The 27270-nt window shown below is 44.5% G+C and overlaps 1 protein-coding gene across 2 annotated transcripts in view; it reads right to left on the bottom strand.

Moving 5' to 3' along the window:
* Positions 1 to 23728, bottom strand: part of LOC147614638 (uncharacterized) — a 68023-nt gene extending 44295 nt beyond the window's left edge. The window contains exons 1-2 of one of the 2 annotated variants that reach the window (XM_086779904.1): positions 23126 to 23728; positions 22177 to 22917 (exon numbers count right to left, since the gene is read on the bottom strand). In XM_086779904.1, the coding sequence (XP_086636030.1) occupies positions 22177 to 22917; positions 23126 to 23173 (789 nt within the window). In that variant the 5' untranslated portion in view covers positions 23174 to 23728. The remainder of the gene's footprint in view (positions 1 to 22176; positions 22918 to 23125) is intronic. The other variant, XM_086779905.1, reaches the window with a different exon arrangement.
* Between the last annotated feature and the right edge of the window lie 3542 nt (positions 23729 to 27270).

Raw genomic sequence — 27270 nt, forward strand, 5'->3', positions numbered from 1 at the left:
CTGTGCAAAAACAGCATCAACAAATGATGATTATGGTGGCCCTCCCTCAGCAGGCTCCGAATTCCTCGCCCTCCACCGCTCCTACCACCATCATCATCCGAACCTCTTCAAATTTTTAGTAAGTATGATGATAAGTGTGATCATGCCACTATTACTCAATTTATTCATCAATTTAAAGCACATTTTCCTTTAGCTAAAATTACAGATCCACAAGACAAAGTCCATGTAGCAGCACCCCAACTCAATGGGGAAGCTGTTACTTGGTGGCAGCATTGGTCACAACTTCACACAAACCCCATCACATGCCAATTCCGTTTTCATTGGAACACCTTCATGGCTGACCTCAAAGCCCATTTTCTTCCACCACAGTACATGACCAATCTTGAGAACGAGTTCTACAAACTCACTCAAGGTGGTTCCCCAGTTTTGACCTATTCCAACAAGATCATTACAATGGCCCAGCAATTGGGCATATCAGAAGAAGATAAGCTCAAGCAGTTCATTCGAGGTTTAGACACTACCATTAGGTATCCAGTGACGAATTTTGAGCCTCAGACTTATGCGCGGGTAACCCTCGCTCAGAATCAAGAGTTGATTTTATTTCTTTTTCCAGAAAGGAGACTTCTATTAAGTATGAAAAAATTTTACAAAATGGAGATTTCACGCCAAATGGAGATTTCTATTAAGTATGAAAAAATTTTACAAAATGAAGATTTCACACCAAGAAAGGAGGAGATCTCAACCAATCAGGAGCCCTGTGCTACCAATAGGGTCCCGAATGAGAGGACGTGAAAAAGATACCAATGTCCCACTCTCATAAATTGGCCGTGCTTCCTCTCCGCAGCCCTCGAAGATCCCCGGATTCTGGACCAGGTAGCCATGATGGTGTGAATAATATCACTCCAAATCCTGCAAAGACACTGAGAAACAAGAACGGGAGTACCCTCAATGGCCTCGGTGCATCTAGCCTTCCAGATATTCCAGGCTGAGATGCTAGCAATAATCTCCCAAGAACTGTCTAACCTCTGTGCCGGGGAGACAAAGTGTGAAAGTGGCAAATCATGAAGACAACACTGCCGAGCAACTCCTTGCCTAACAATAATGGCCAAGCTCCTGTCAGTCCCCTCGAATCTCAGCTGAGGCCCAGACTGTGTCAACCAAATGATAGAACCAAAAGAAATGATAGCATCCTTCTTAATCCTACCAAAGAGATGTGCAATTGCCGACCAAACCCTCTGTGCTTCCCTGCATTCCCATAAACAATGGTAAATTGACTGCATATCTAGGGCATGCTGGGCAAGCACCAGTAACTCACCTCCACTGATTGGTGGCCAGACCACCATGAAGACAAACCCAGATAAAGGAGGAAACATGTGGCTTCCTATAAGAATGCCACAATCTCCGCCAAAAAACCCTCTGAATGTCAGTCGAAATGCCATAAGATTCCCAATGGGGTCTAAGAGTAGGGACACTCTAAATGTATCCCAAGATAAGATGTCTGGCATTCCGCACCGTATAACTGAAAAAAGGCATGCTTTTCAAGGGGTTACAAGCATCCTTCCACACCCACTCACCAGGGTCCCAATGCAAATGTCTGATAGGGCAGCCACCATACAACCAAAGCTAACACTCTCTGTGATCATCCCTGGGGGGGGGGGTCAACAAAGACGTGCTTCCCTAACCTGCCAACAACTCTGACTGGACGAAACTGGGGGTCCTCAATAAGGTCCTGCACGTCACATCTCTCCAACTGCCATCCATCCTATACAGAAAAAAAGACCGGTACATCATCCTCCCTAGGCAAGGGGAGACCCATAACCTAAAGAGGAACACCTGTCCCAGAAAAAACCCCAAACCAAGAATGATGACGGTCTTCCAATAAGGATCCAGTAATCCAGTGGTTGGGAATGGCTGCATCAATCTGTGCAATCCTCCGACTAGAGCCTCTCAAATGCTGCGTGAGATCCAATCTCTGTACCTCGGTGAGGCTCTGAAACCTCTTCCAAGCCAACACTGTAGGGCAAAGGGTCTCCCAGCCAGCCCAAAGAATATGCATAGCTTTCCCAAGAGGCTTACCATGCACATCTAAGATCAAGTCATTCCACAGAATGGACTGCCGGTTAACTTATTCCGCTCAACACGGAGGAATGTGTACCAAAAAACTCCTCAGGTAGTCCCAGGCCTGTAGGAGGGACCTAACCAGGGGGGATGAAGGGGAGCGGTGAACTGCACCCGAAAAAATAAAGCGTGAGCTGAGAGTCCAGTCACCTCCGCGAACAGGGACACACTTCGTGATCTGCTGCATGAGAAAGTCCTTCCACGGCTCAGTGCCTGGAAGAAAGCCCCTAACAACCAGCTTACACAGCAAAGCCTTACATTGCACCTCAGGGTCAATGATATTCAATCCCCCTTCCTGCTTAGGCCTGATAATGGTTTCCCAAGCAACTCTAGCCCTGGTGTGTGCATTTCCATCAAGCCCTGACCAAAGAAAGTTCCGAATAAGGCGACGAAGCTAGCAATGTAGCCTTGATGAAAAATCCAGCACGAAGCGATAAACCAAGTCGTGGCTAGCAAAACTTGGTTAACCACCAAAGCTCTAGAGGCCAAGTCGTGCTTCCTCCTACTCCAGTGATGAAGTTTGCTTTTAATGCTTAAGAGCACTAGAGCAAATTGTTGTGCAGGGGAAATGTCAATGCCCACCTGACAACCAAGGTTCTAGCAGAGCATCCTCTCTCAATCCAAGTAAAACCAACATCTGTACCCCAATCTGCAAGAGGAGAATCACTGATCCAAAAACCGACTGACTTATGCCAATTGATAGTAGCTCCTGCTGCCAAACAAAAGGCCTCCAAGGCTGTCCGGAAAGCACATAAACAAGCATGTGAAGCCTCAAGGAACAACGCCGTATCATTTGCTACTCAGAGTCCAAAAACTCTTCGTCCGTACATAAAGGCAACCTGAGACCCACAACACCAGGGGCAGCCCGAAGAAACCTGCTCATAGCCTCAACTACAATGAGGTACAGTAAAGGGGCGAGGGGACAGCCCTGCCTCATTGAACGGGAAATCTGAAAACGCTCACCGCGTCCCCCACAGGCTAAAACACTATATAGGCAAGACACACCTCTGATCTAGTTTTGGGAAAACCCCATGTGTGCCATAGTGCCCTCCAAAAAATCCCAATCCACTCTATCATAAGCTTTTTCAAAATCAAGAAAAAGAATGGCAAGAGACTACTGACTAGACTTTGCCCACTCGACAACTTCCCAGAAAGAAAAGATGTTATCAAATATACTCCTTCCTTGGAGGAACCCATTCTGAGTATCATGGATAGTCCTTTGGAGAATCGGCTACAACCTTATATTCAAGGCTTTAGCTAAGATTTTATATGCAGATCCAAGGAGGTTGATGGGCCTCCATTGCTTGATGTCAGTCTTGTCCCCACTCTTGGGGATAAGGTGAATCAGCCCCTCCGTGAGGTATGGAGGCATCATACCTAACAACGACAACAGTGATAGCATCTCCAATATGATCCCAAAAAAGAATAAAGAAGGCGGGAGAAAGACTATCATCCCCTGGGCATGAACCACTGGAAAGAGCATGCAGTGCGTGAAGGAATTCATCCTTCGAGAAAGGGGCATCCAAGGAAGAACACACAGCATCTGTAATGAGCCTGGGCATGCACTCCCAAACTTTCTGCCGTGCCACATCTCTCTGAGGGGAGGGCACCTCTGCAGTCAACAAAGACCGATAAAATTCTGAAGCACCACCCCTCACCTTATCAGGCTCAATCTGAACCTCACCCAGTGAATCCTGCAAGTACCTCACGGAATCCCTGCTATGGGAGGGCCTGTGTGCTGAAAAAAAACTCTTTGTTGCATCTGCCACCCATCTGAGTCCAAAAGGCCTCGTTCGCATGAAAGGAGAACTCAGCCCTCCTGTCCATGGCCAATTGTAGCTCTGCTCTAACTGTGGTCAAGAGGTCTGTAATCCAAGTCGCATGTGGATGCTTTTCATGTTTCCTCTAAAGAGCAGCAATCCTACACCTAATAGCTCTCTCCTTGTCCAGAGCCTCCTTCTTCTTAGACAAGGCGATGCTATGATAATGATGGCTAGTCCTCTCAAGAGCTAGCGCAATATTATGACGAGGATCAGGACCGTCACAAGATCTCCATCTCTCTCTGATCTCAAGGGAAATGTCAGCATCTAGATAAAGAAGTCAGGGATACGGATACGGGGAGAGGCCGAAAAGGGCCGACTTCCATTATTGGCCGACTTCTATCCTGGCCACTAAAACTATCATATAAATATGAGGCCCTTCTCGTGTTCTTCATCACCAACCCACGTGGACTGCGTTTCTCTTCACAGCAGCACTCCAACGGTTGTGCCCTCGTCTCACATCTGCATTCCATCGCCTGTGGACTGGTTGCTTAGCTCATCGCTGGCTGGATACTCTCGTGGACTGGACATCACAGTGTGCCTCCCTATCTGCTGTTGGTCAGCACACAGACGACTCATATCGCTTGTCGCCACCTACAGCATGTTCTACTTGCAGCGTTAACTGCTGCTGCTTTTGGCCGCCTACAGCAGGTTCTACTTGTAACGTAAACTATTGCCGCCTACAGCAGGTACTGCTTGCAGCGTTAACTGCTGCTCCTTTTGGCCGCCTACATCAGCCTCACCACAGCTTATTCGCTGCCTATATCACATTCTCCTACAGCGTTTTCTACTGCTGGACTGATCATCTTCATCAGGCTGACTTCAGCGTTTGCCTTGGGCTGATATCAGTGTTTTTTCAGCAGCCTTACTTCAGACTCACATCAGTCTTATATCAGGCTTATATCCGTGCTTTCATCAGGGTCACTCCAGTTTTGTTAACTGCGTTTTATGGGACAGCAGCTCTCTCTGCTAATTCGGAGTCTCACATAGAGCTCCTGTACTGGACTTCATCTTTTATATTCACATCACCATTGCATGCTGTGTGTTTTACTCTGATCTTTCACATATTTGGTCCTTTGGTCTCTTTTGCCCTCACATGGAGCAAAGGGATCGAAGAGCTAGAAAGTACATACCATGGATCGTCTACCCTCGATTTCGGAGGATCAGCTTTTCATACCATATACTGACTCCCCTTATTTCGATATAGATTACACAGAGGATGCAACTCCTCATTCACTAGAGAGCCCTGTTCGAGGTCTTTCATTGGGAGACGACCAACCTACTTTTACCCATTCACCCTCTACACCCTTGCCATACTCCTACAGCATTTTCTACTGCTGGACTGATCGTCTTCATCAGGCTGACTTCAGCGTTTGCCTTGGGCTGATATCAGTGTTTTTTCAGCAGCCTTACTTCAGACTCACATTAGTCTTATATCAGGCTTATATCCGTGCTTTCATCAGGGTCACTCCAGTTTTGTTAACTGCGTTTTATGGGACAGCAGCTCTCTCTGCTTATTCGGAGTCTCACATAGAGTTCCTGTACTAGACTTCATCTTTTATATTCACATCACCATTGCATGCTGTGTGTTTTACTATGATCTTTCATATATTTGGTCCTTTGGTCTCTTTTGCCCTCACACCATTGTTTCTTTTGTCACACTGTGGGACACGAGAAGAAAGATTACACTATGTTCCAGGCAGAAAAGTCTACTAAGGCATCCACTTCTGCAGTAGCAACCGTAGCATCCTCATTCACACCTCCACCATCAGCCTCAAATGCCGTTCAGCTTTTGCCCTCTTTGAATTCAGTGCCACTAGTGGTATTTGATGATAAGCAGGAGGGCAGGGCTGAGAGAAAGACAAAGCTCTCATCCATGCCTATGGCATTGCAAACGGACAGCAGTTCATTGTCCTCTTTGACATGGGCAGTTACATGGGCAGTTCTGAGGATGCCATCCCTCCGCACTTGGCCGCCAAGATGAGCTGTACCTTGGTTCCTTATCATCTAGATGTGGACAAGTTTACCCCTAGTCTCCATACACACATTACTCATAAAGCTCAACAATTTGAGTTTTAGGTTCAACGGGCCACATTCCAACAAGATTTCATTGTCTCCCCTCTTTTAGAGTGTGACATGATCCTCAGGATCTAGTGGTTTAGACGATATGCACCCATTCCTGATTGGAGGCAGGACACTTTCACTATCGTTGTGAAGGCCTTCCTAAGCCTCTCATGATTCGCAGGGATCGGAGGATTCTTGGCATTCCACTCATTTCCCACATCCAAGCCCAACGAGCAGGAGTAGAGTGTGCGTTACTATATGTCCGCTCTCTCAGTCTAATACAGTTCAAACAGCACCCGCAAGGAAGCAGCGGATGGCTGGTCTTTTGTCTCAATACAGCAACATCATGCTACAAGACGACCTCCCACCCAGTACACCTGAGGACCATCACATAGAGTTGGTTCCTGGTTCAGAACCTCCAAGCAAGTTACCCTACCGCCTTTCTAAGGCATTGGAGAGTGAGCTGGAGCAACAGTTAGCCTAGCTACTCCGCTCCAGATTTATCCGACCACCTGTTGCCGCTCCCATTCTGTTTGTCCAAAAGAAGGATAAGTCTTCACGCTTATGTGTGGATTACAGGGCGCTCAATAAGCTAACAATTAAGAATAGATTCCCCATGCCCAAAATAGAGTACATCCTCGAACGACTCAATGGTGAAAAAAAAATTCTAAGATAGATCTTAAGAGTGGCTACCATCAGGTTCGGATCTTCAAGGCCAACATTCAAAAAACGGCCTTTAGGACCGAGCGTGGCCACTATGAATTTGTGATGATGTCCTTTGGCCTCACCAACGCACCAACGGCATTCAACAAAATGATGTCTCATGTTTTTCGGGATCTCATTAGCAAATGTGTCTTCATCTTCTTAGAAGACATTCTTATCTTCTCAGGGACTACAGAGCAGCATCAACGAGATGTGGCACGGGTTTTGCAACTCTTGCAGAACAATGAGTTGTTTATCAATGCCAAGAAGAGTGAGTTTGGAGTACACGAAATCCATTACCAGGGATACATCATCAGTTCATCAGGTATTGAGTTCATCAGGTATTAGCCTCAACCCTGAAAAGGTATAGGCCATTCTCAGTTGGGATGTTCCCACTACAGCCCAGGAAATACGCTTATTTGTGGATCTTTGTCACGCCTACAGCACCCACATGGATAAGTTTTCTGACCTGGCAGCACCTCTCATTGACTTGCTCAAGGGTGTGAAGACTCGTCGTCAAAAAGTGTCCGTTACGGCCAAGGCTCTAGAGACATTCCAGGCAATGAAGAAAGTTGCCTCTGAGTCACCAGTTTTGAAGTTGGCATCATGGGATGATCCTTTCGAGGTGATCACCGATGCCAATAACCTTGCCACTGGAGCTATTTTACAGCAAGATGATAGGCCAGTGGCTTATTATAGCCGCAAATTGAACAACGCCGAAAAGAATTATTCGGTGTATCACAAAGAACTCTTGGGGGTGATGATCGCTCTTAAGCATTGGAAGCACTTCCTTTACGGGAGAGACTTCACAGTTAAGAAAGATCACCAAGCACTTTAATGGTTGTAAGCCATGCCCAATGCCCAATGGAGTGATGGAGTGAGAGGCAGTCCAGGTGAAGTCAAATGTTCCAACAATTTGGGGGAATGATTGAATACATCCCGAGCAAAAATAACCCCGTTGCTGATGCTCTTAGTCGAAAGGGCACTATTAAAAAAATTGCAAGAGTCCATTGTACTAGAAATTCAAGGCAGAGGCATAGTATCCGGATTCGGAAGAGTTCAGGACTCAATATCAGCTGGTCCTCAATTCAAAACCCGGCCACTATAGTATAAAGGATGGTTTGTTGTTTTTCAAGAACCATCTTTGTGTACTCAAAGAAAAGCGCCAAGTCCTTCTCCACGATGCCCATGATTCTCTTGTTGGGGATCATAGGGATTTCAACAGTACCTTGGAGAAGTTAGAGAGGTCGTTCTATTGGCCTAAGATGAGACCGGATGTCTACCAACATGTCCAATCATGCCAGATATGTCAAAAAGTGAAAGTTCCTCATACGAAATAGGTAGGGTTACTTCAACCTTTGCCTATTCCTAAGGGACCCTTTCACGACATCAGCATGGACTTCGTAGGCCCTCTTTCCATCTCAACTAGATCTAGAAACACACAGTGTATGACAATTGTCATGCAAGCAAACAGCCACAGCCGAGGACATAGCTCGCTTGTTCATTCGGTTTGGTAACCCATTGGTGGTTTGCCACAGACTATCACATCAGATAGAGATCCAAAGATTACATCCCATTTTTGAAAAGCATTGTTTGACAATTTTGGAACTAAATTACAGTTGTCCAGCACATTCCATCCTCAAACAGATAGCCAAACAAAAATACACAATCAGTTGGCCTTTGACATTCTCAAATCATACTACCATAACGAGCAGTTGAAATGGGAACAGTATCTTCCTTTGGTTCAAGCAATACTAAACGATACTCACTCATCGAGTATTGATCGGACGCCGTATGAGGTAGCATTTGGTCGCCGGTTCTCATCTCTTTTGACGAGTAAGGTGTCACCATCTCTTGAGGCCAATAAAACCACCGAGACATTCTCGGAAACCATGGAGTCAGTTAAGGAGCGCCTTGCCAAAGCTCAAGAAGAATATACCCGACAAGTCAACAAATCTAGACGAGATGTCAACTTTAAGGAAGGGGATTGGGTATATCTCCGCATCATGAAATAACGGCTATACAGCAAGTGGGCAAGTGTTGTCCCAAACTATCATTCCAAAGGTTCAGCCCATTTCCAATCATTCAAAAGTTAAGTGATGTCTCTTTAAAGTTAAAGTTGTCGAAAAATTGGACTATGCACAGTGTCTTTCATGTTTCTTGGTTGAAGCCATATGTAGGTCCAGCATTGCATGATATATCAGAAGAGCAACAACCAAATATGATAGACGAAGCTGAAGTCATAGAGCCAGAGAAAATTCACCTCCATAGATAGAACCATGGATCCGATCGAAGAATACTACAACCACAGAACCCATGAAGTAGTTTGGCTGGATGAAGAGTTCTTTCAAGAGTGTCCCCAGGTGTTAGCGGACTACTTGGAAGCCTTAAACCTACCGCCAAGTTAAGCAAGAGGGAATGTCACGTGCATCGTGCAACCTGCACCGGGGTACACAGTGACACACTAGCATGATAGTCAGTGCAACATTTGTACAAAAGTGACACCTTTTTATAAGGAATATTTGTCATACACCATGACCCCCTTGTGAGCCCTCAGTCTAGAGACAGTCACGCACGAGCTCAAGTGTAATCCTCTTAACCCACTTGGAGAATTCATCATACAAGTGCATGTGGTGTCAACCTTAGCATTAGGTCTACATTAAGTAGCATTTAGTTTGCCTTGGGCTAGGCCATGGCATGGCCAGCCCACAAAGGGGCCTCATCCAAGCCATTGGTGGGCTTGGGCAACTAGTTGGTTGCCCTATCTCAAGCCCACTAGTTGTCAGCCGGACCAGGGGCTATCGGCCAACATAAATGCTTTAGAGCAGCAGTCGACCAACAGAGTAAGAAGAGGGGATCCAGTCATTGCAATTCATTAGGATTAGGTCAACCAACGCAAAAATCCAGTCAATTGATAATATTTCTCCAAATGGGACTGACTGACTGAGCATGATACCAACCAACTACATCTTTTGAAGGTATAAATAATAGCATGCGCATCCCTCTCCCTCATTCATTCAAGTATTCAACATAAAGTGCAGAACCAATTCAGCATCCAAACTCTCCAGGCATCAAGGAAGCTCCTCTTCACATTCAACCAGCATATGTGTAGTCCTCCAGCTATTTGGACTTGCATCAATGGCTAGAAGAGTCTTCAGCAAAGCCTCAGATTAGGTGGATACTCAGCTGACGTATGGTCTTCCTCATCCTTGCATTGGGCATTCATATCGCTTGTTCACTCAAGCATTGTCCAACATTCTCCAAAGAATAATATAAGCAAATACTCTTACTTACAGGGAGGGGCCCTTCAGTGGGTATTTGGAACCCAATACTCTGTCGTCTTCTACATTCTCATTCTCTTCTCTCTCTACTCTCTAAATTGGATGCTAAAGATTCTCACCACATAAAGGTATAAAGAAGGCCTTGTTGTGCGTTATCACAATCAGTGCATGTAACATTTACTCACACAGGCTCCACAAGATTTATCTCCATGTCGGCTTTTCAAGTCTCATTTTTGCCCCAATTTACCTTTCAAATTGACTATATTCCAAGAAAGGAGAATGTGGTAGCTAAACGCCAAATCCAGTGTAGATATTAAAGGTTGATGAAATGGGTAATTTGTGCAAATGAAGAGCATGTATGCTCGAGGCCTAGATATTCAAGATAATTGGAGTAAGTGCATACAAGGCATTTCTTCACAATACACCATCTGTGATTGATGGTGATATTATAATGATTGGCCATGTGTAGCCAAGGGCAATGGTTTTCGTATGAAGAGCATGTATACTAGAGACCATAATTTTAAGGCCACTCGAGCAAGTGCATGCACGATATTGCTTTAGAGTACACCATTTGATTGTACTACAAGGATCTGCTATGTGTAGCCAAGTGTAGTGATTTATGTCGGATGCTTCTTCAAGGCCCACAATGTTCTCTCACAACATCGCAGTGAGGACCCAAGACTGAAGAAGTTGACTCGTCTCTTCTATTGGCCTCACATAAAGCAAGATGGACATCAGTATGTGCTTTTCTACCAGGTCTACGAGAAGTCGAATCCAAACACCAAGAAAGCGGTCAACAAGCTTCATCCATCGCCAGTTCTAGAGCTACCATGGGAGGATATTTCTATGGACTTTGTGGTGATTGGATTGTCAGTATGTGCTTTTCTACCAGGTCTACGAGAAGTCGAATCCAAACAACAAGAAAGCGGTCAACAAGCTTCATCCATCGCCAGTTCTAGAGCTACCATGGGAGGATATTTCTATGGACTTTGTGGTGATTGGATTGTCAAAGAGCGAGAGGTTCCATAATGATTAGAGTGTTGAGTGAGCAAGCATGCCTCATTCCACACAAGCCATGAGGTGGCTAGACTTTTCATCCGAGAGGTGTTTCAATTGAATGGACTTCCAAAGAGGATCGCATCAAACATGGATCCTAATGGGAGAATTAGGGTTAGGTCATGTGGGAGACATACACAGAGAAGCAAGGGGGAGAGAGAGAGAGAGAGTTGTGGGGATAAGTCAACTCATCAATAGCATGAGTGTGTGACTCCCCTATCACACATGTATATTGCACTAGTACACATAGTGCACTTAGTACATTAAAAGTACTAAGTGTGCACTTAGTACATTAAAAGTACTAAGTGTACTATGTACTATAACTTATGGGCTTGTACACACTATAAGGGTGGGCATAACGCCTTTACCCCAACAACCTCCCACTTAAAGGCAAAGTGCCCTTTGCCAACTGAATGGCACTCTGACTGTCACAATGCAACAATGGAATATCCCCTGTATAGCCCAAATCAACCACTAACCGAGATAGCCATAATGCCTCCTTGCAAGCCTCTGTGGCTGCAATATACTCGGCCTCTGTAGTAGTAGATAAGGCTGTGCACTTCTGCATCCTGGATATCCATGACACAGCACCTCCTGTGAATGTAAATACATAACCGGTAGTAGACTTCCGGTTATCTGGATGACCGGCATAATCCGAATCCGTGTAACCATGCACTAATGCATCCTGCTTGCCAAAGCAAATGCACAAATCCTGTGTGCCCTTCAGGTATCTCATGACACCTTTCACTGCTTCCCAATGCTTCTTGCCAGGGTTGGCCATGTATCTAGAAACCACTCCCACTGCAAATGCAATGTCCGGCCTAGTAGCAACCATGGCATACATGAGACTGCCACACCCCTATCACACATGTATATTGCACTAGTACACATAGTGCACTTAGTACATTAAAAGTACTAAGTGTACTATGTACTATAACTTATGGGCTTGTACACACTATAAGGGTGGGCATAACGCCTTTACCCCAACAACCTCCCACTTAAAGGCAAAGTGCCCTTAAGTAAAGGAAAAGAAAAAAATCAGCATGTACATGATAATATACAAGGCCATATCAAGGCTGAAACTGGCCTCATCCAATGCCCATCAAGTGTCTGCAATGAGCAAACCGCTCCGGAGGCAAACTCTTCGTCAACAGATCAGCCGGGTTGTCATCCGTATGAATCTTAACAAGCTGAATTTGCTTGTTCTCTATCACCTCTCTGATGAAGTGATACTTCACATCCACATGCTTCGTCTTTGCATGAAAAACAGGGTTCTTTGCCAACTGAATGGCACTCTGACTGTCACAATGCAACAATGGAATATCCCCTGTATAGCCCAAATCAACCACTAACCGAGATAGCCATAATGCCTCCTTGCAAGCCTCTGTGGCTGCAATATACTCGGCCTCTGTAGTAGATAAGGCTGTGCACTTCTGCATCCTGGATATCCACGACACAGCACCTCCTGTGAATGTAAATACATAACCGGTAGTAGACTTCCGGTTATCTGGATGACCGGCATAATCCGAATCCGTATAACCATGCACTAATGCATCCTGTTTGCCAAAGCAAATGCACAAATCCTGTGTGTCCTTCAGGTATCTCATGACACCTTTCACTGCTTCCCAATGCTTCTTGCCAGGGTTGGCCATGTATCTAGAAACCACTCCCACTGCAAATGCAATGTCCGGCCTAGTAGCAACCATGGCATACATGAGACTGCCACAAGCTGAAGCATACGGAATCTTGGCCATATCAGCCCTGTCTCTATCCGATTGTGGGCTGTCCATAGCACTGAGTTTCACATATGGAGGCAAAGGAGTACTAGTCTTCTTCCCCCCGTCCATATTGAACCTCTGCAAGACTTTGCCAATGTATTCCTTCTGAGACAAATACAACACATGCTGATTTCTGTCCCGAAGTATCCGCATACCCAAGATGTGATTTGCATCACCCAAATCCTTCATATCAAAGGTTTGATGCAGCCTCTGCTTCAAGGCATCCATCTCTTTACGAGATTTCCCGGCAATCAACATATCATCAACATACAAAATGAGAATCAAGAGACTGCCATCCAAAGCTTTCTTGGTGTACAAGCAGTGATCTATGTCACTTCTCCTGAATTTCTGAGATTTCATGAATGTATCAAATTTATGATACCATTCTCTTGGTGCCTGTTTGAGCCCATAAAGACTCTTTTTCAGCTTGCATACAAGCTTCTCCTTTCCACTTACTGCATAACCCTCTGGCTGCTGCATATATATCTCCTCATGGAGATCACCGTGAAGAAAAGCAGTCTTCACATCCATCTGAATCAAGTCCAGATCATCATGCGCAACCAAAGCCAACACAGCTCTAAGTGTGGTCATTTTGACCACTGGAGAGAAGATCTCATCAAAGTCCACACCATATTCCTGCTTGAAGCCCTTAGCCACTAACCTGGCTTTGTATCTTGGCTTTGCATCTGGTACAACTTTGAGCCTGTAAACCCACTTGCATGGCAAAACCTTCTTGCCTGCAGGCAAATGCACCAACTTCCAAGTTCCATTTTTATGCACAGAATCCATCTCTGACTTCATGGCACGCTCCCATAGAGCCTTGTCTGCCCTTTGTAAAGCCTCCTTATAACATGAGGGCTCCCCACAGTCAGTAAGCATCAAATAGTCAACCCCTGGAACAAACCTGTCAGGGGCTCTGGAGGGTCTTGTGGACCTCCGTACCCAATGACCATCATTTGCAGGTTGCTGTCCAGCCTGCATATCACCCATTGGTGGCTCCTGTTCCATGCCATAAGGCTGAAAAATCATGCCCGGTATCTCCGCTAACTGTGGTATATCCATAGGGATATCTTCTGCCATCTCTGGCTGTCCATTTGGACCATTTTCAGCACCATTTAAGGGTTGGTTTTCCTGCTGTAATGGCTGATTTACAGCCCTTTGTTGTTGTCCATGATGTCCATCATCATCAAAGATGACTCTGCCAGGCTCCTGTTGCCTTGCAGGCTCCTTATACATGCATGTTTCATCAAAAATGACATCATTGCTGCGTATGATCTTTCTATTCATGGGATCCCAAAGTCTATACCCCATTTCACCTCTGTCACCATATCCTAGGAATATGCATTTGTGAGACTTAGGATCAAGTTTGGTGCGCATTTCCCTGCGTATGTGCACGTACGCAACGCAACCAAACACTCTCAAGTGCTTGTATGACGGAGGCTTCCCTGTCCATACTTCTTCTGGCACTTTCCCACCAAGCCTCGTGTTAGGTGACCTGTTTATAAGGTGAACGGCTGTCATAACAGCTTCAGCCCAAAAACCATGAGGTAATGCAGCATGTGACAACATAGAACGGACCTTCTCCTGAATGGTCATGTTCATCCTCTCTGCTGTCCCGTTTTGTGGAGGATCATAAGGAGTAGAGAGCTCCCTCTTGATGCCTTTAGCATCACAAAAGTCCTGAAACTGTTTGGACATATACTCTCCACCATTGTCGGAACGCAAAGCCTTCAGTGTTTTGCCAGTTTGATTCTCAACATGAGCAACAAACTTCTGAAACACTGAGAATGTATCACTCTTCAAACGAAGAGGATAAACCCACACCTTGCGTGTGGCATCATCAATAAAAGACAAAATATTTTGCCCCTCCCAAAGAAAGCTGAGGCATCTCACATACATCTGTATGCACAAGCTCTAACTGAGCATCTTTCTGTCCAAGAGCTTTCTTGTGGGGGCACTGTAGTTGCCTACCATATATACAATGCTCACAAAACTGAAAACTTGAAAACTTTAGAGAAGGCAAGTAACCCAAACGAGACAATTGCTCCATTCCCTTGACACTCATGTGTCCCAACCGGCTATGCCACATAGAAATTTCCGGCAGCTCGGTTGCATTTACATTAGCATGGTGACAAACACCTGCATGCATGAAATAAAGAGTGTTTACCTTAGAGCCTCTGGCAACAACCAGTGAGCCCTTACTAATCTTCCACTTTCCACTACCAAATGTGGTAACATAATCAGCATCATCAAGCTGTCCAGTAGAAAGCAGATTCTTCTTGATCTCAGGCACATGCCTGACATCATGGAGCATAAGCTGTGAGCCATCTGAAAACACAAGCCTCACATCACCTCTGCCAAGTATCTTGCATGCATGGTTATCACCCAAATAAACCACTCCTTCATTGCCAGCAGCGTACCTGACAAACAAGTCTCTGCAACCTGTGACATGAAAGGAGGCACCTGAATCAATGATCCATGAGTGCATACCATGACCACCTGTAAGAAGTGAATGGGCATCAAGTGAAGACGTAAAGAGGACCTCATCCTCACTGCCACCTGCATGTGACACATTGATTTCTTCAATCTTGACTCCACTTTTGCCCTTTGGCTTTACATCTTTGGCTTCATCTTTCTCTTTGTCTTTGCCTTTTCCCTTTTCCTTTTGATCATTTTTCCATTTGTAGCATTGCTTCTTAATGTGTCCCTTCTTGCCACAATAATGGCATTCCAAATCCTTTTTGGAGCGAGACTTGCTCCTTCCCCTTTCTTGGCTTTTCCCCCTTTGCTGGGATCTCCCACGTGCATTCATTGCATTGGACTTTCCAACAGAGTTGTTTTTCCTGTTCATCTCTTCTTGAAGAAGAGCACCCTCAACATCTGCATATGACAGCATAGCATTCGAATTGCTAGTGGCTGTCCTGAATGTGTCCCAACTCTCTGGCAAAGTGCATAACAAAAAAGTGGCTTTGAACTCATCGTCCATTGCCAACTTTTGATTAATGACCTGGCTGACAATACCATTAAACTCATTTAGATGGGCTGTCATAGACGCCCCTTCCTTCATCTGAAGACCTATGAGTTTCTTCAACCAATACACTTTGCTTGAGACACTTTGTTGGGCATACAAGTCCTGCAATCTCTGCCACATTCCCCAAGCTGTCTTCTCTTCACGAATGCTGAAAAGTAATGAGTCTGACACAGACAACATGATAGTAGATCTTGCCAGCTCATCCATATCTTCCCACTCTTCAGCTGTAAGAGAAGCGGGCATCACACCCCTTTCTTTGATAGGCTTGTGCTGCTTTTTCTGGAGCAACACATTGTAGCACTGGGTTTGCCAAATATCATAATTATGCGAGCCTTCAAGCTTCTTGATGTGAAGCAATGAAGAGCTCTCACCTGTGGTTGCCATAGCAATATGCAACCTTTAATGCCTGACTCCCTGCAAAATGTGCAAACACTGCACCAAAAAGCACACAAAGTGCTCAAAGTTTTTCTCCCAAGCTTTATCTCCCACTGTGGAAGCAAGAATTCGACTTTCCTCCCACTTTATGTGATGAAAACACCAAAATCTGGTTGCTGCAGATTTTGGACAGCACCTTAAATGTGCTCTATTGCCCTTCCAAAGTACTGTACAGCACTACCAAGTGCTCACCAATGATGTACCAAACCTGTACCGGCAAGTACAGCAACTGAAATTGAACCTTTTGGTCACTCAAAACAGTGTACAGCCATGCCAAAACTTGCACAAAGCTGTGCCAAATCTGTACCAACAGGTACAATAGCAATAAATGCTCTCCTGGCTGTCCAAATGAGTGAAAATCAGACTTTTACAGTCCTGTACACTCCATACAACAGTTCCGAACAGAAATTGGGCAAAAGCCCCTTAACTGCAAGCTGATTTTTGAGGATTCAAGGCATAAATGTCTTGCCTGCTGCTTTGCCAAGCTCAACAAGCATACAAACTTGAAAAGCCCCTTGATTTAAGATCAATTGCTGATCATACATGGTACATTGACGCACATGAAGGCATCCAGAGTGTTCACGATGCTTCCCCCTGGCCACATATACATCCAATACATGAAAGCCCCTTGATTTACAGGCACATTGAGTGCTTGTAACGCATCAACACATTATCCACAGCATCAAATGCGATTGCCTGCATGCAAATCAACTCAATCGGCACAAAAGCCCCTTGATTTGCACTGCAATTTGCTGCAATTTTGCCCAAATGTGCGATTTCTCACATCATACAGCATGTATGAGTGCTTAATTGCACAATTACATCAAAAGCCCCAAATTTCGACATCCAATTTCCTGCAAATTGATCCTGATTTGACCAATTTTCTGCAAATTTATCCTGATTGTGACCAATGTCACCCAATTTTGCCAATTTTGCTCAAAAATTGAGCAATTGGGCACCTGTACCTGCTCAATTGTTGATTGTACTTGCTCAATTGCAAATCCCAAAAAAAAATCGAGGCAAATACCTTGTAATTTTTTATTTTTCTTCAATTTGCAGGCTGAATTTTGATAGCAGAGGCTGTTGCAAGAGAGGGGGGCAATTCTTGCTGCAGATTTGATGGATGCTCCAATCAAGCTGATGTGTTTGCTGCTCGCAACCCGTGGCTTCAGACAAGCTGTTGAGTCTGATGAGAGGTGTGTTGCCTATGGCTTCTAAGACTCCACCTCTCCGACTGTTAATTTGCTTTTGCTGCGTTGTCCATGGCCATGCGCGAGCCTCCAGTAACGTCGATACAGAATTGTAGCTATGAACAGTGTGAGAGACGCTGCAGGAATCAAGCCTCGCGTAAGCTTTGAGCTCCCCATGTCATAGTTGTCTCTCAAGTCTGGAGTCTGGACATCAGTGCCTCCGCTTCTTCACGATCACGCGGTGGGTGTTGACAAGGCGGAAGCACCTCTCCTCCCCGTGCTCGCACAAGTACAAGTAACGCGAGTTGCGAGTTGTTGACGTATTCGCCAGCTGCCTTACGCTATGAATCTTCGCTCGCTTTGCTGCCTTCGTTCACGCCCAGCCTGCGACCTTCCACGCTTACGGCTGCTTCCTTCGCCACTCGCCTAGGTGGCCAGCCGACTCAAGTTGTTGACGTCGCCTGTGTATCCACTCGCTGCTCACGCTGAAGGGCCAGCGCTGCTTCACCGTGTAGAGCTACCACACTCGCCTGCATGCCTGTACTGCAGAAACGCTGACACGACTGCAGACTTGTGGCTTATGCTACACGTAGATTGTGGCTTATGCTACACGTAGATTGCTGCCTGTTGCGCTGCCTTGCTGCGCCTGACTCCTTGCTACCATCAAGGAGAAGAGGAAGGGAGGGATCACTAAGGGCTCTGATACCAGTTAATGGGAGAATTAGGGTTAGGTCATGTGGGAGACATACACAGAATTCAGATGGGTCTGAGAACAGGTACAAGGCAAGATTAGTAAGGCCAAGAGATATGCACAGACCTCTGGCATGACTATGAGGATGTCACATGCACTCTGCACTCAGTGCATGGTGACAAGATGGCTCATCATCAGCAGTGCAACAGTTGTACAGTATTGGAACCCAGGGTTGTTGCAAGATCAGGGTGTCCAGTTTTGTCCAGTTTATGCTGGACTGAGACATTTTTTGGACAACAAATTTGGGGGGAAAAGGTACTTCAAACGAGATCAAGAAACTAATAGAAAATACATATACACTCAAATTTACCCCCAACATAACTTAAATTAATATAAATTAGTCCAATTTATCAAAATTAACCAAAAATATGATAAAACAATTTAAAAATTTGATCTTTCCATACTTAGAGTGATCTAATTTTTTTTCCATAGATGCACTTATACAAGTACACTAGTCCCTATAGATTTTAGATGATTTACATTAAAAATGTAATTTTACTAATTAGATTATTAGTATTTGCAAGCCTTTTGATAGCCTGGAGGAATTTTAGAAAAGAGATCTTTAAAAATCGAACCATTGGATTTGCAATTTTGACTACCCACCACATTCTACACTATCTACCACTCTTTTGATCTACAAGATTATGCATTTTTAAGTGGTAGTTATTGTGGGTGCAAAAAGTGGCATATATTATAGCACTTCAAAGACGTTGAAATAATTAAAGAAAATAGACAAATAGCTTAAAAATTTCTCAAAAAATCAAGTTAAGCTCTATATTATGTGAAGATCTAAGATGCAAAGTGGAAATCTCATATGAGTTTATATATGAAAGATATTAGCATTTTATGGAACCAGCCAAAATTTGGGACATGGTGTATACATTGAGCTTGTGCCTAAGGAAATGAGGACTTTTAACTATCTAATGCTTAATTAGATTATGCAACTATATTCCCAACTTTGCATGTGACGTTCCAACAAAACAACTTGAAAGAAAATTCCTTCGTTAGCTAGGAGAGATTGGCCACTAAAGGTAAATAAATGCCTGTTTTTTTACTATTTACAGGGTGCCTGAGTGGACAAAACTGGGCACCCTAATCCTACAACTACCCCCCAGTAGGATGATATTTGTCAAACGCCGTGACCCCATTGTACATCCTCAGTCCTGGATAAGTCACGCACGAGCTACGTAGATCATTTCTCAGCCTTGTCAGTCAGTCAGTCAAGTCCCTTAACTAACTTGGAGAGAATCATTCATGCATGTAGAGTCACTAGAAGCCTTAGGGTTTGCATCAGAAAGCACTCTGCATCCTACATAATATGCATTCATATGCCTGTGCATCATTTAGAAAATCCCAGAAGCCTTAGGGAATTTACTAGGATTTATCTGGTATTTTTTCCATATTTTACATGGTATTTATTTAGCATTTATTGTCATTTATAAATATAAACTTTATTAAATAAATGACCAACCAACTTGACCAGCCTCTAGTTAGTATAAATAGGCTTGCATAGGGCTTAGTTTCCCGTTCAGTCTTCAATGTGCGAAGAGCTTTCCTCCTCAGCCCTAGGAGTTCCATTGCCTTCAGCACTAGACTAGTCTCATCCAGCCCTTGGAGTGCTTGAGTTTGCTTCAACCAGCCTTGGTTCTCCAACGCATGCAGTTCAGCAGTCCCTACAGCCATAAGCGCAGCCATACAATACCTCTACAACCCTAAATCAGCATATACACTTGCGTTTTCTGCATGTGAACCAGCCACCTGCAGTTCAGTCCCCTACAGGCTGCATTTACAGATCTTCAGCCCCTACAAATCTGCATTTCTGACCAACAACAGCCCCTGCAGCTTGCGTTTCAGTCCAGCCTCAATACCTACACCGGTAAACAGCTCTACAGCCTTGCGTTTGCAGTTTTCCCGAAGTTCTTCCATGCGTTTTCAGTCCTACAGCAATTTACATCAGTAACCAGCCTTCAGTGCATCATCCAGGCATACACGAGCCCTCTGGTGAAGGTAACAAAGCATTCATAAGCATTTCAGCATTCTAACAAAGCTTAGAACAATCCACCGCCTTCTTTTCTCAGCCTCAAGTGTGCAGCCCTTCCTCATGCTCTTGGGAAGAGTGCATAGGCTCAAGATTAGTTCATCGAGGTGTTTCTACAGCCATGTACAGTTCAGCCAAGCTTCAGATCCTCCGAGATCTTGCGTTTGGCTTATCTACAATCCACAATCATTCTCTCTAAAGTAATAAAGCAAATACTATCTCGTTATCAGGATAGAGGGCCCTTCAGTGGGTAATTTGGGACCCAATCTGGTGTTCAGTTCTCATATCTCTTTAAAGTTTGAAGTATTAAAGTGGATTGCTAAACTCACGAAACTCAGGATACAGAAGACGGTGTGAGCATTTGTGTGACAGGATCTTCCAATACAAAGACTTCCGCTGCATATCACAGAGGAGGATTTTGGTTTACTATAGGATGGACCATGAGAGTAGTCATTTGTAAAACTATAGCTAAGAGATGGTTTTTACATCAAATGGATATAAAGAATGCAATTTTTACATAATGGTGATTTACAGGAGGAGGTCTATAAGCACCTAGAGCATGGTCAAATACGATAAGAAGTATCTTGTCACACTATTATATTTTAGATATCTATAACAAACTTTTCACTTTATGTGAAAAAGACTAATGGGGACATTATGCTAGTAATCATCTATGCTAATGACTTGATTATCTCATCGTTTGCTCCAACTATCAAGGTGAGGTAAACGCAGCATATTCATTCCTTCATAGTGCATATTCACAGCCTAGAACAGTCCCAAAGCAACCTATCTCTCAACCACAGTCTACAGCCTTCCTACATTCCCTTCTTGGAAGAGTGTATTGGCATTGAGATCAGTCATCATTGGTGCTTCTACAGCCGTGAACAATTCAGCTTGACTCTTGGTCTTTCAAAGGTCTTGTGTTTGGCTTATCTGCAGTCCAAAGTCAGTCATACATTCATTCTCTTCAAAGTAATAAAAGCAAATACTCCTAGCATTAGGAGGGGACCCTTCAATGGGTAATTTGGGACCCAATAAGGTGTTCAGATCTCTCTCTCTCTCTCTCTCATCTCTTAAACTGTGAAGTGATAAAGTGCATTGCTAAACACTCACGAAACTCGGGATAAAGAAGGCGGTGTGAGACTTTGTGTGATAAGATCCTTCATCTACACATAACTCCGCTACATGTTACACTTGCTGGCTTGCACTTTCTGATCTGGAGTAAGTTTTGGCACTCTTGGGCGCCTATGGGCTGCCCGTATATGCACCCCCCTGCCCGGCCCTCCATAGGTGTGAGCACACCTTCCCAAGGCTGGCTGACTGAGACCAGTCCTAGCCGCCTTCGTCTAAGCCTACAAGGGCTGGCCGACTGAGACTTTGAGGCCTTTATGGGCCCATGGGCTGCCTCACAAGAAGCCCAAGTGCAGGGCAGCAAACAAGTATTTGCCCATGTACTTTATGAAACCATATGCTTAACCCAGGTGTTGCTGGGGTTGCGGCTTACGAACTACCCTCTTGGTACTATAATGCAGCCATGTGCCAATCAAGTGGTTCACGATTTGGGGCAACATGTCCAAGAGGAGACCCAGAATGCTCAAACAAAACAATTTCGGAAGCTGACTGATAAGCACCGTTTGGAGTCTTCATTCCTCATCTCATATTATCAAGAGCTTAAAAATCTGAAGCACAAGGCAAAGGCGTTTGGGAGAAGCTGGAAAACCGATCTGCAGTCATCGTTGGGCTGAAAGTACATGTCTAGCAGCAACATTGGGGAGATCTACTTTGGGTTCATTTCATACAGAGATCATTCAATTGTAATCACTGCGATGTGCTCACAGGATGAAAGAATAATTTCAATAAGATTGGAGAGAGGCACAAACTCTAAGAATCTGGAAAAGTCATGATAGCAAACCTGATCAACATCCTGAGAATGAGTCTCCAAACTGTGTGCAGCGGAGAAGGCATTGCTGGCAATCTTGACAGAATCTCCATCATATCTGTGAATATTACGCCAAGACTCTTCTTCACCGTCTGAGTAATGTTCCCCATCATACAAAGGGAACTTCTGCTCACCACTTGCACCTTCCTCATCGTCCTGATTACTGCCGTATCGATAGTCCGCAGATTCTTTCACCTTCTGCCATGCCTGCGCCTGGCGGCCTTCCAATCGCCCAAAGCTCTCCCTCCTCGAGTTGGATCTCGAGTTAGACTTGGAGTTTGACCTGGAACTGAGAAGCCGCCTGTCGTACTCGTAGTAGTAGTCATCAGCGGTGCCGCAGCCTGCTGCTGCCGTTGCACTATTGTTGATTCTAATGCCGTGATCTTGTCTAACGGAGGTGTTTTGAGGGGATGAATCCAAAGAATAGTGGCCAGACTCATGGTCTTCTGAGTCTGTGGTATCCTCATATTCATGGTTTTCTGTAGCAGAAGCGGAGCCAACACTCTCGTTGGAATCATATACAGCGACAGCAGAGAACTGTGATGGCCGAATCAGGCCTGAGTGGAAATGTGCATTTTGGAGCTGTGTAGGGGGGAGACCCCCCCAGCCATTCTTGCCTTTTTTCCTGCCATCCTGTACACTCTCCCTCACAAGCCTTGCACTCTGAGTGTCTATGAGAACCGGCGGGACTGCCCTATCCTTCTGCACCAAACCCTACATTTTAAAGGCCACAGTGAGACTACATGCTACATTTCCATAATTTCTGTTCACAAGAACAAGCTTCAAGCAGCATGCGAGATGGAGAATTCTTTTAAATAGGATAGATTTACAAGGATAAAACTTATCAAAGGAAAAAAACTGAGGAAAGGGAATCAATTTTAGAAATTTTGTAGATTTTTTATTTGGAGGGAAAAAAAACGACCTCTCGCACCCACTGTAGAGCAGAGGGGTCGAGCCCGTCCGTAAACATGTCTTCAGCTAGCGCTTGTGATCATTCCACTTCGCCAAAAAGAAAAGGCAGGCCTCCTTGCTGCAAACTGCTCACAAGCCCTGTATTTTTTCTAAGGTGTCACCTGTTCAGTGGTGAAAACTCCTGAGTGAAGAAGAAGAGCAGGCCAGACCTTGAACCTTAATGCCAATGTATGATGCACGATCGGCAGAAATCGCAGGTAAGAGACCTTCTTGCTTGCTCAACCTGGGAAGAAATGGAGGAGAGAAGCGTGTTGCAGAAGCTGCTCAGCAGTGCAGGTAATGTAGATTCACAGAAAATAGCAGGAGAACAAGAAGATGATAATGAAGGTGGTTCACGTGGAGAACGAGAGGCGAGGGGGGGGCAAGGTCGGGGAAAATGCTGTACAAGGGAAAGGAAGAAGGCGTGTTGCAGAAAACGAGAAGAATTGAAATGAGAATTTCGAAACACCCGTGGAAGTTGGCTATGGCGGAAGCAAAAGCTTTGAAAAAAGAGTGACGGTGTTGCTCGTTGTTTCCTCGCTTCAGTTTCTCTGACTGTGAGGGGACTGCAACCGGCAAACGCCAGTCTTTTTTGCCTTAATATCGCTGGACGGTGACTGAGGAAAGCCGGTAGCGTTTAGCCTCGCTCTTGCCCGTCACCGGTCGAATCGGTCATCCTTTTGGCAAGCTTGGGATGCCCCCATGATAAACGTACAGAACGCCGTAGAAAAGACGTCACTCGTTGTGAGATGATGAACGTCAGCCGTCGATTAATTGATCTGACGGCCACGCGGACTTGAGTAACGGCCACTAGCCAAAAACAAACAAAAAGAGAGAAGGCTTTTCTGTCAAAGGCTTTGCTCATTTATGTTTAGATAGTGCCCACTATTATATACGTATTATTATTAATGTATTACTATTATATATGTATTATTTTTAATGTATTAATGGAGTAACGTTGGTGGTGTGTTCCTAGGCCTTCAAAGAGCATCAAAGCCAAGCTGATATCCTCGAAGGCCAGAGAGGGGGTGAATTTATAAGTCCATCGTTTCGCCACCATCAACCCCCTTCCATTACTTTCAACAGCTTATCTCTCCAACCTAACCCGCCTTTTATCTGAACATGAGTGTCTTCCACCAGCTCCCTTACCAGCTTAGTCCATATCTCCTCTTGCCGAAGACACTATTCCCAAAAAAAAAAGAGCATCAAAGCCCTTCAAACCTTCTAGAGAAGGCCTCTTAGAAAATACGGTTGCAAAAGAAGGCCACTATTTCAAAATTTTCTCTATATCTTAAACATAAACATACATATTCAATTAATTTTTGAGGTCAAGCTAGTTATGGCCTTCAAATTGAAGGTCAGGGTAGGCCTTCAAATTTCAGCCTTGGAACTCAACACCGCCACCATCATACCTCTTCCTCCATTTCCCCATGCTCATCCATAAGAGCAACTCTCTCACCTAGGAGGAGGTTTTCCCCCCTGCCATGTGTCACCTAAAACAATCTCCTTTGCTCCTCCTCTAGCTCACATGGCAGCAGTTGTACAAAGGGGCAGACTGTGCACAGGTGGGGACAGTGCAGCAGCAGCGTGCCGGTGCAGAACTAGTCTATTCTTCATTTTTCACTATTCCCATGCCTTACACATGGCAGATTCGGAAGAGGAAGAATTGCACGTGACAGGGTTAAGAGAGAAAGAAAGAGCTTTGGTATAGCTTTATAGGTTTAGATATAGCATTATATGGTAGTGATGTGTGTGAACACACTTAGGATTGTCGGGGCACTTTTTCCCTCACTAGAAGGTTTTTCCCCCCGTGCGTATGTACACCCTCCTATCTACTCATTTTGCGGTGTATACTTATCTTTTATATCTGGCACACATTTGTTTATTCTAATCTAGTGAGTTTGTGTGCTCTCAAGCTTCTCTATCTTGTGTATGTGCATTGATGCAACCCTAACCCTAATTCCAACAATTGGTATCAGAGCTAGCTTGACAGTTGATCTAGTAGTCTGTCTCCCTCCTCACAACCCTATTTTTCTGTCTCTGATTGAGATACCCTCTTAGGCGAAGAAGGTATATACTATAGTGTGTTATATACAAAGTATACAAAGTTTTCAAGGTTCATGACGCGATTCGGGCACGTTTTGGACACCGCAAGGTTTCTGCAGACGTTCTCAAGAGGCATCATTCTGGATTGGTTCTGCTCGATTTTGGGTGTTTGGGCTGTGCGCCAGCAGCAGCAAAGATTGGTGTGCAGCAGCATCTACAGTGTCTTCAACAACATCGACCATCATACTTTTGCCAGTAACACTCTATTCTCTACTCTGTATTATTTTTCTTACACTTTGCAGGTGATTCAGTCCGTTGGCAGCCATTCGAGGTTGCATGTGAATACTGCGTACTTGCAGTGTGTTGAAAGATTTTGCATTTGGTAGATAATCATGGCTGGTAGTAGTGATGTATTCAACATGCTGTCTGCTGAGGACAAACTTGATGGGAATAACTACCCATTTGTGGTCCTATATGTTGGGGCATGTACACCATGGTTGCTAAAGGCCTTTGGAATGTGGTCAATGGTAGTGAAACTCATCCTGTTTCACAACCACTAATGCAACCAGGTGCTGCAGGTACATCTGAAGTAGAATCTCATACAGATGTGGCTCCTCCACATACACGGCTAGTACCTCCCACTACTAACAGGATGGGATGAAAGAGATGCACTTGCACTTTCTGTGAAGCAAAGTATTATTCCTATTCGGTCATGTAAGACCTCGTGTAAGACTTCAAAACAGGCGTGGGATGCACTTGCTACATTATACCAAGTGCGCAATGAAACACGTGTTACATATCTGTGCAAATAGTTGGAGTCTGAGCACATGAATGAGGGAGACTCAACGGACAGTTTTTTGACCAAGATCAAAGATTTTACGGAGCAGCTCGCTAGTGTGGACGAGATATATCTTGATAGTAGATTGGTGCCCACAGTTCTCAATGCATTGCTACATTTTAAGGAGCAGCTCGCTAGTGTGGACGCGATATATCTTGATAGTAGATTGGTGTCCACAGTTCTCAATGCATTGCTAAATTTTTATCAAAGTTTTGTCTCTACCCTTAGACCCATGATGAAGGGAAATCCAAATGCCCTTAGATTTGATGAGCTGGTTTCAGTACTCTTGCAAAGAAGAGCAGTCTAGGCAAAACAAATCTATTATGTGAGTTGGTGACCAAGCTTTTGTTGCCAGTCAGAAAGACAAAGGTAAAGCTTCTTCACATGGTGGCTAAAAGCCAAAATCGGAATCCTTAGGCAAGGATGCAAAGAAAGAAGGTGATAATAAGCCTAAAAAGGAGGGCAAGTGTCACTATTGTAGGAAACCAGGGCACTACATAAATGAGTGCAAGAAAAAGCTAGAGAAGGAGAAAAAGAAAGAATCGGGCATGGCTATGGCTGATGCATCTGCACCAAGTGCAGAGAAGAAGGAATCTGCATGTTCTACTCAAGATGATTGGGCATGGACTGTACATTGCAGTTATGGCCCTTATGTCCATGATGTATGCATGTCAATGGCATAATCGAATGCTTGGTACTTTGACAGTGGTGTTAGTAAGCACATTACTACTCGAAAAAAATTGTTCTCATCTCTGGAATCTCTCCCAAGTGCAGAAATCATCACAGGTGCAAATGGTTCCTCATATGCTGTCAAAGGAGTTGGTAGAGTTGTGCTCACTGTTGCAAATGGGGATGCATTTACTTTTTCTAAAAAATTTATATGTGACAGACATTAAGAAGAACTTGCTGTCAGTTTCAGCCTTAACCTTGTCAAGGTTTATGGTGAAATTTGTGGATAACAGATTTATAGTTTAGAATAGAAATGATGGTTATTCTATCATTGCCTCAAGTACCTTGTTTCATGGCCTATTTAAGATGGATGTATTTGAGAAGTTGCAGCATGATGCTTGCTCAGTCTCTATGACTCGTGCTATGAGTGATGTAGAATTATGGCATGCATGATTTGGCCATCTGAATTATAGCAGTTTATTACACCTTCAAAGGCATGATATGGTGTCTGAGTTGCCAACTCTTGAGACCCATGCTAGACATGTATGTGAGGGGTGTATTCT

The sequence above is a fragment of the Cibotium barometz genome, chromosome 41 (genome assembly GCF_041138505.1).
Source record: "Cibotium barometz isolate CiBa-2024 chromosome 41, ASM4113850v1, whole genome shotgun sequence".
NCBI lineage: Eukaryota > Viridiplantae > Streptophyta > Polypodiopsida > Cyatheales > Cibotiaceae > Cibotium > Cibotium barometz.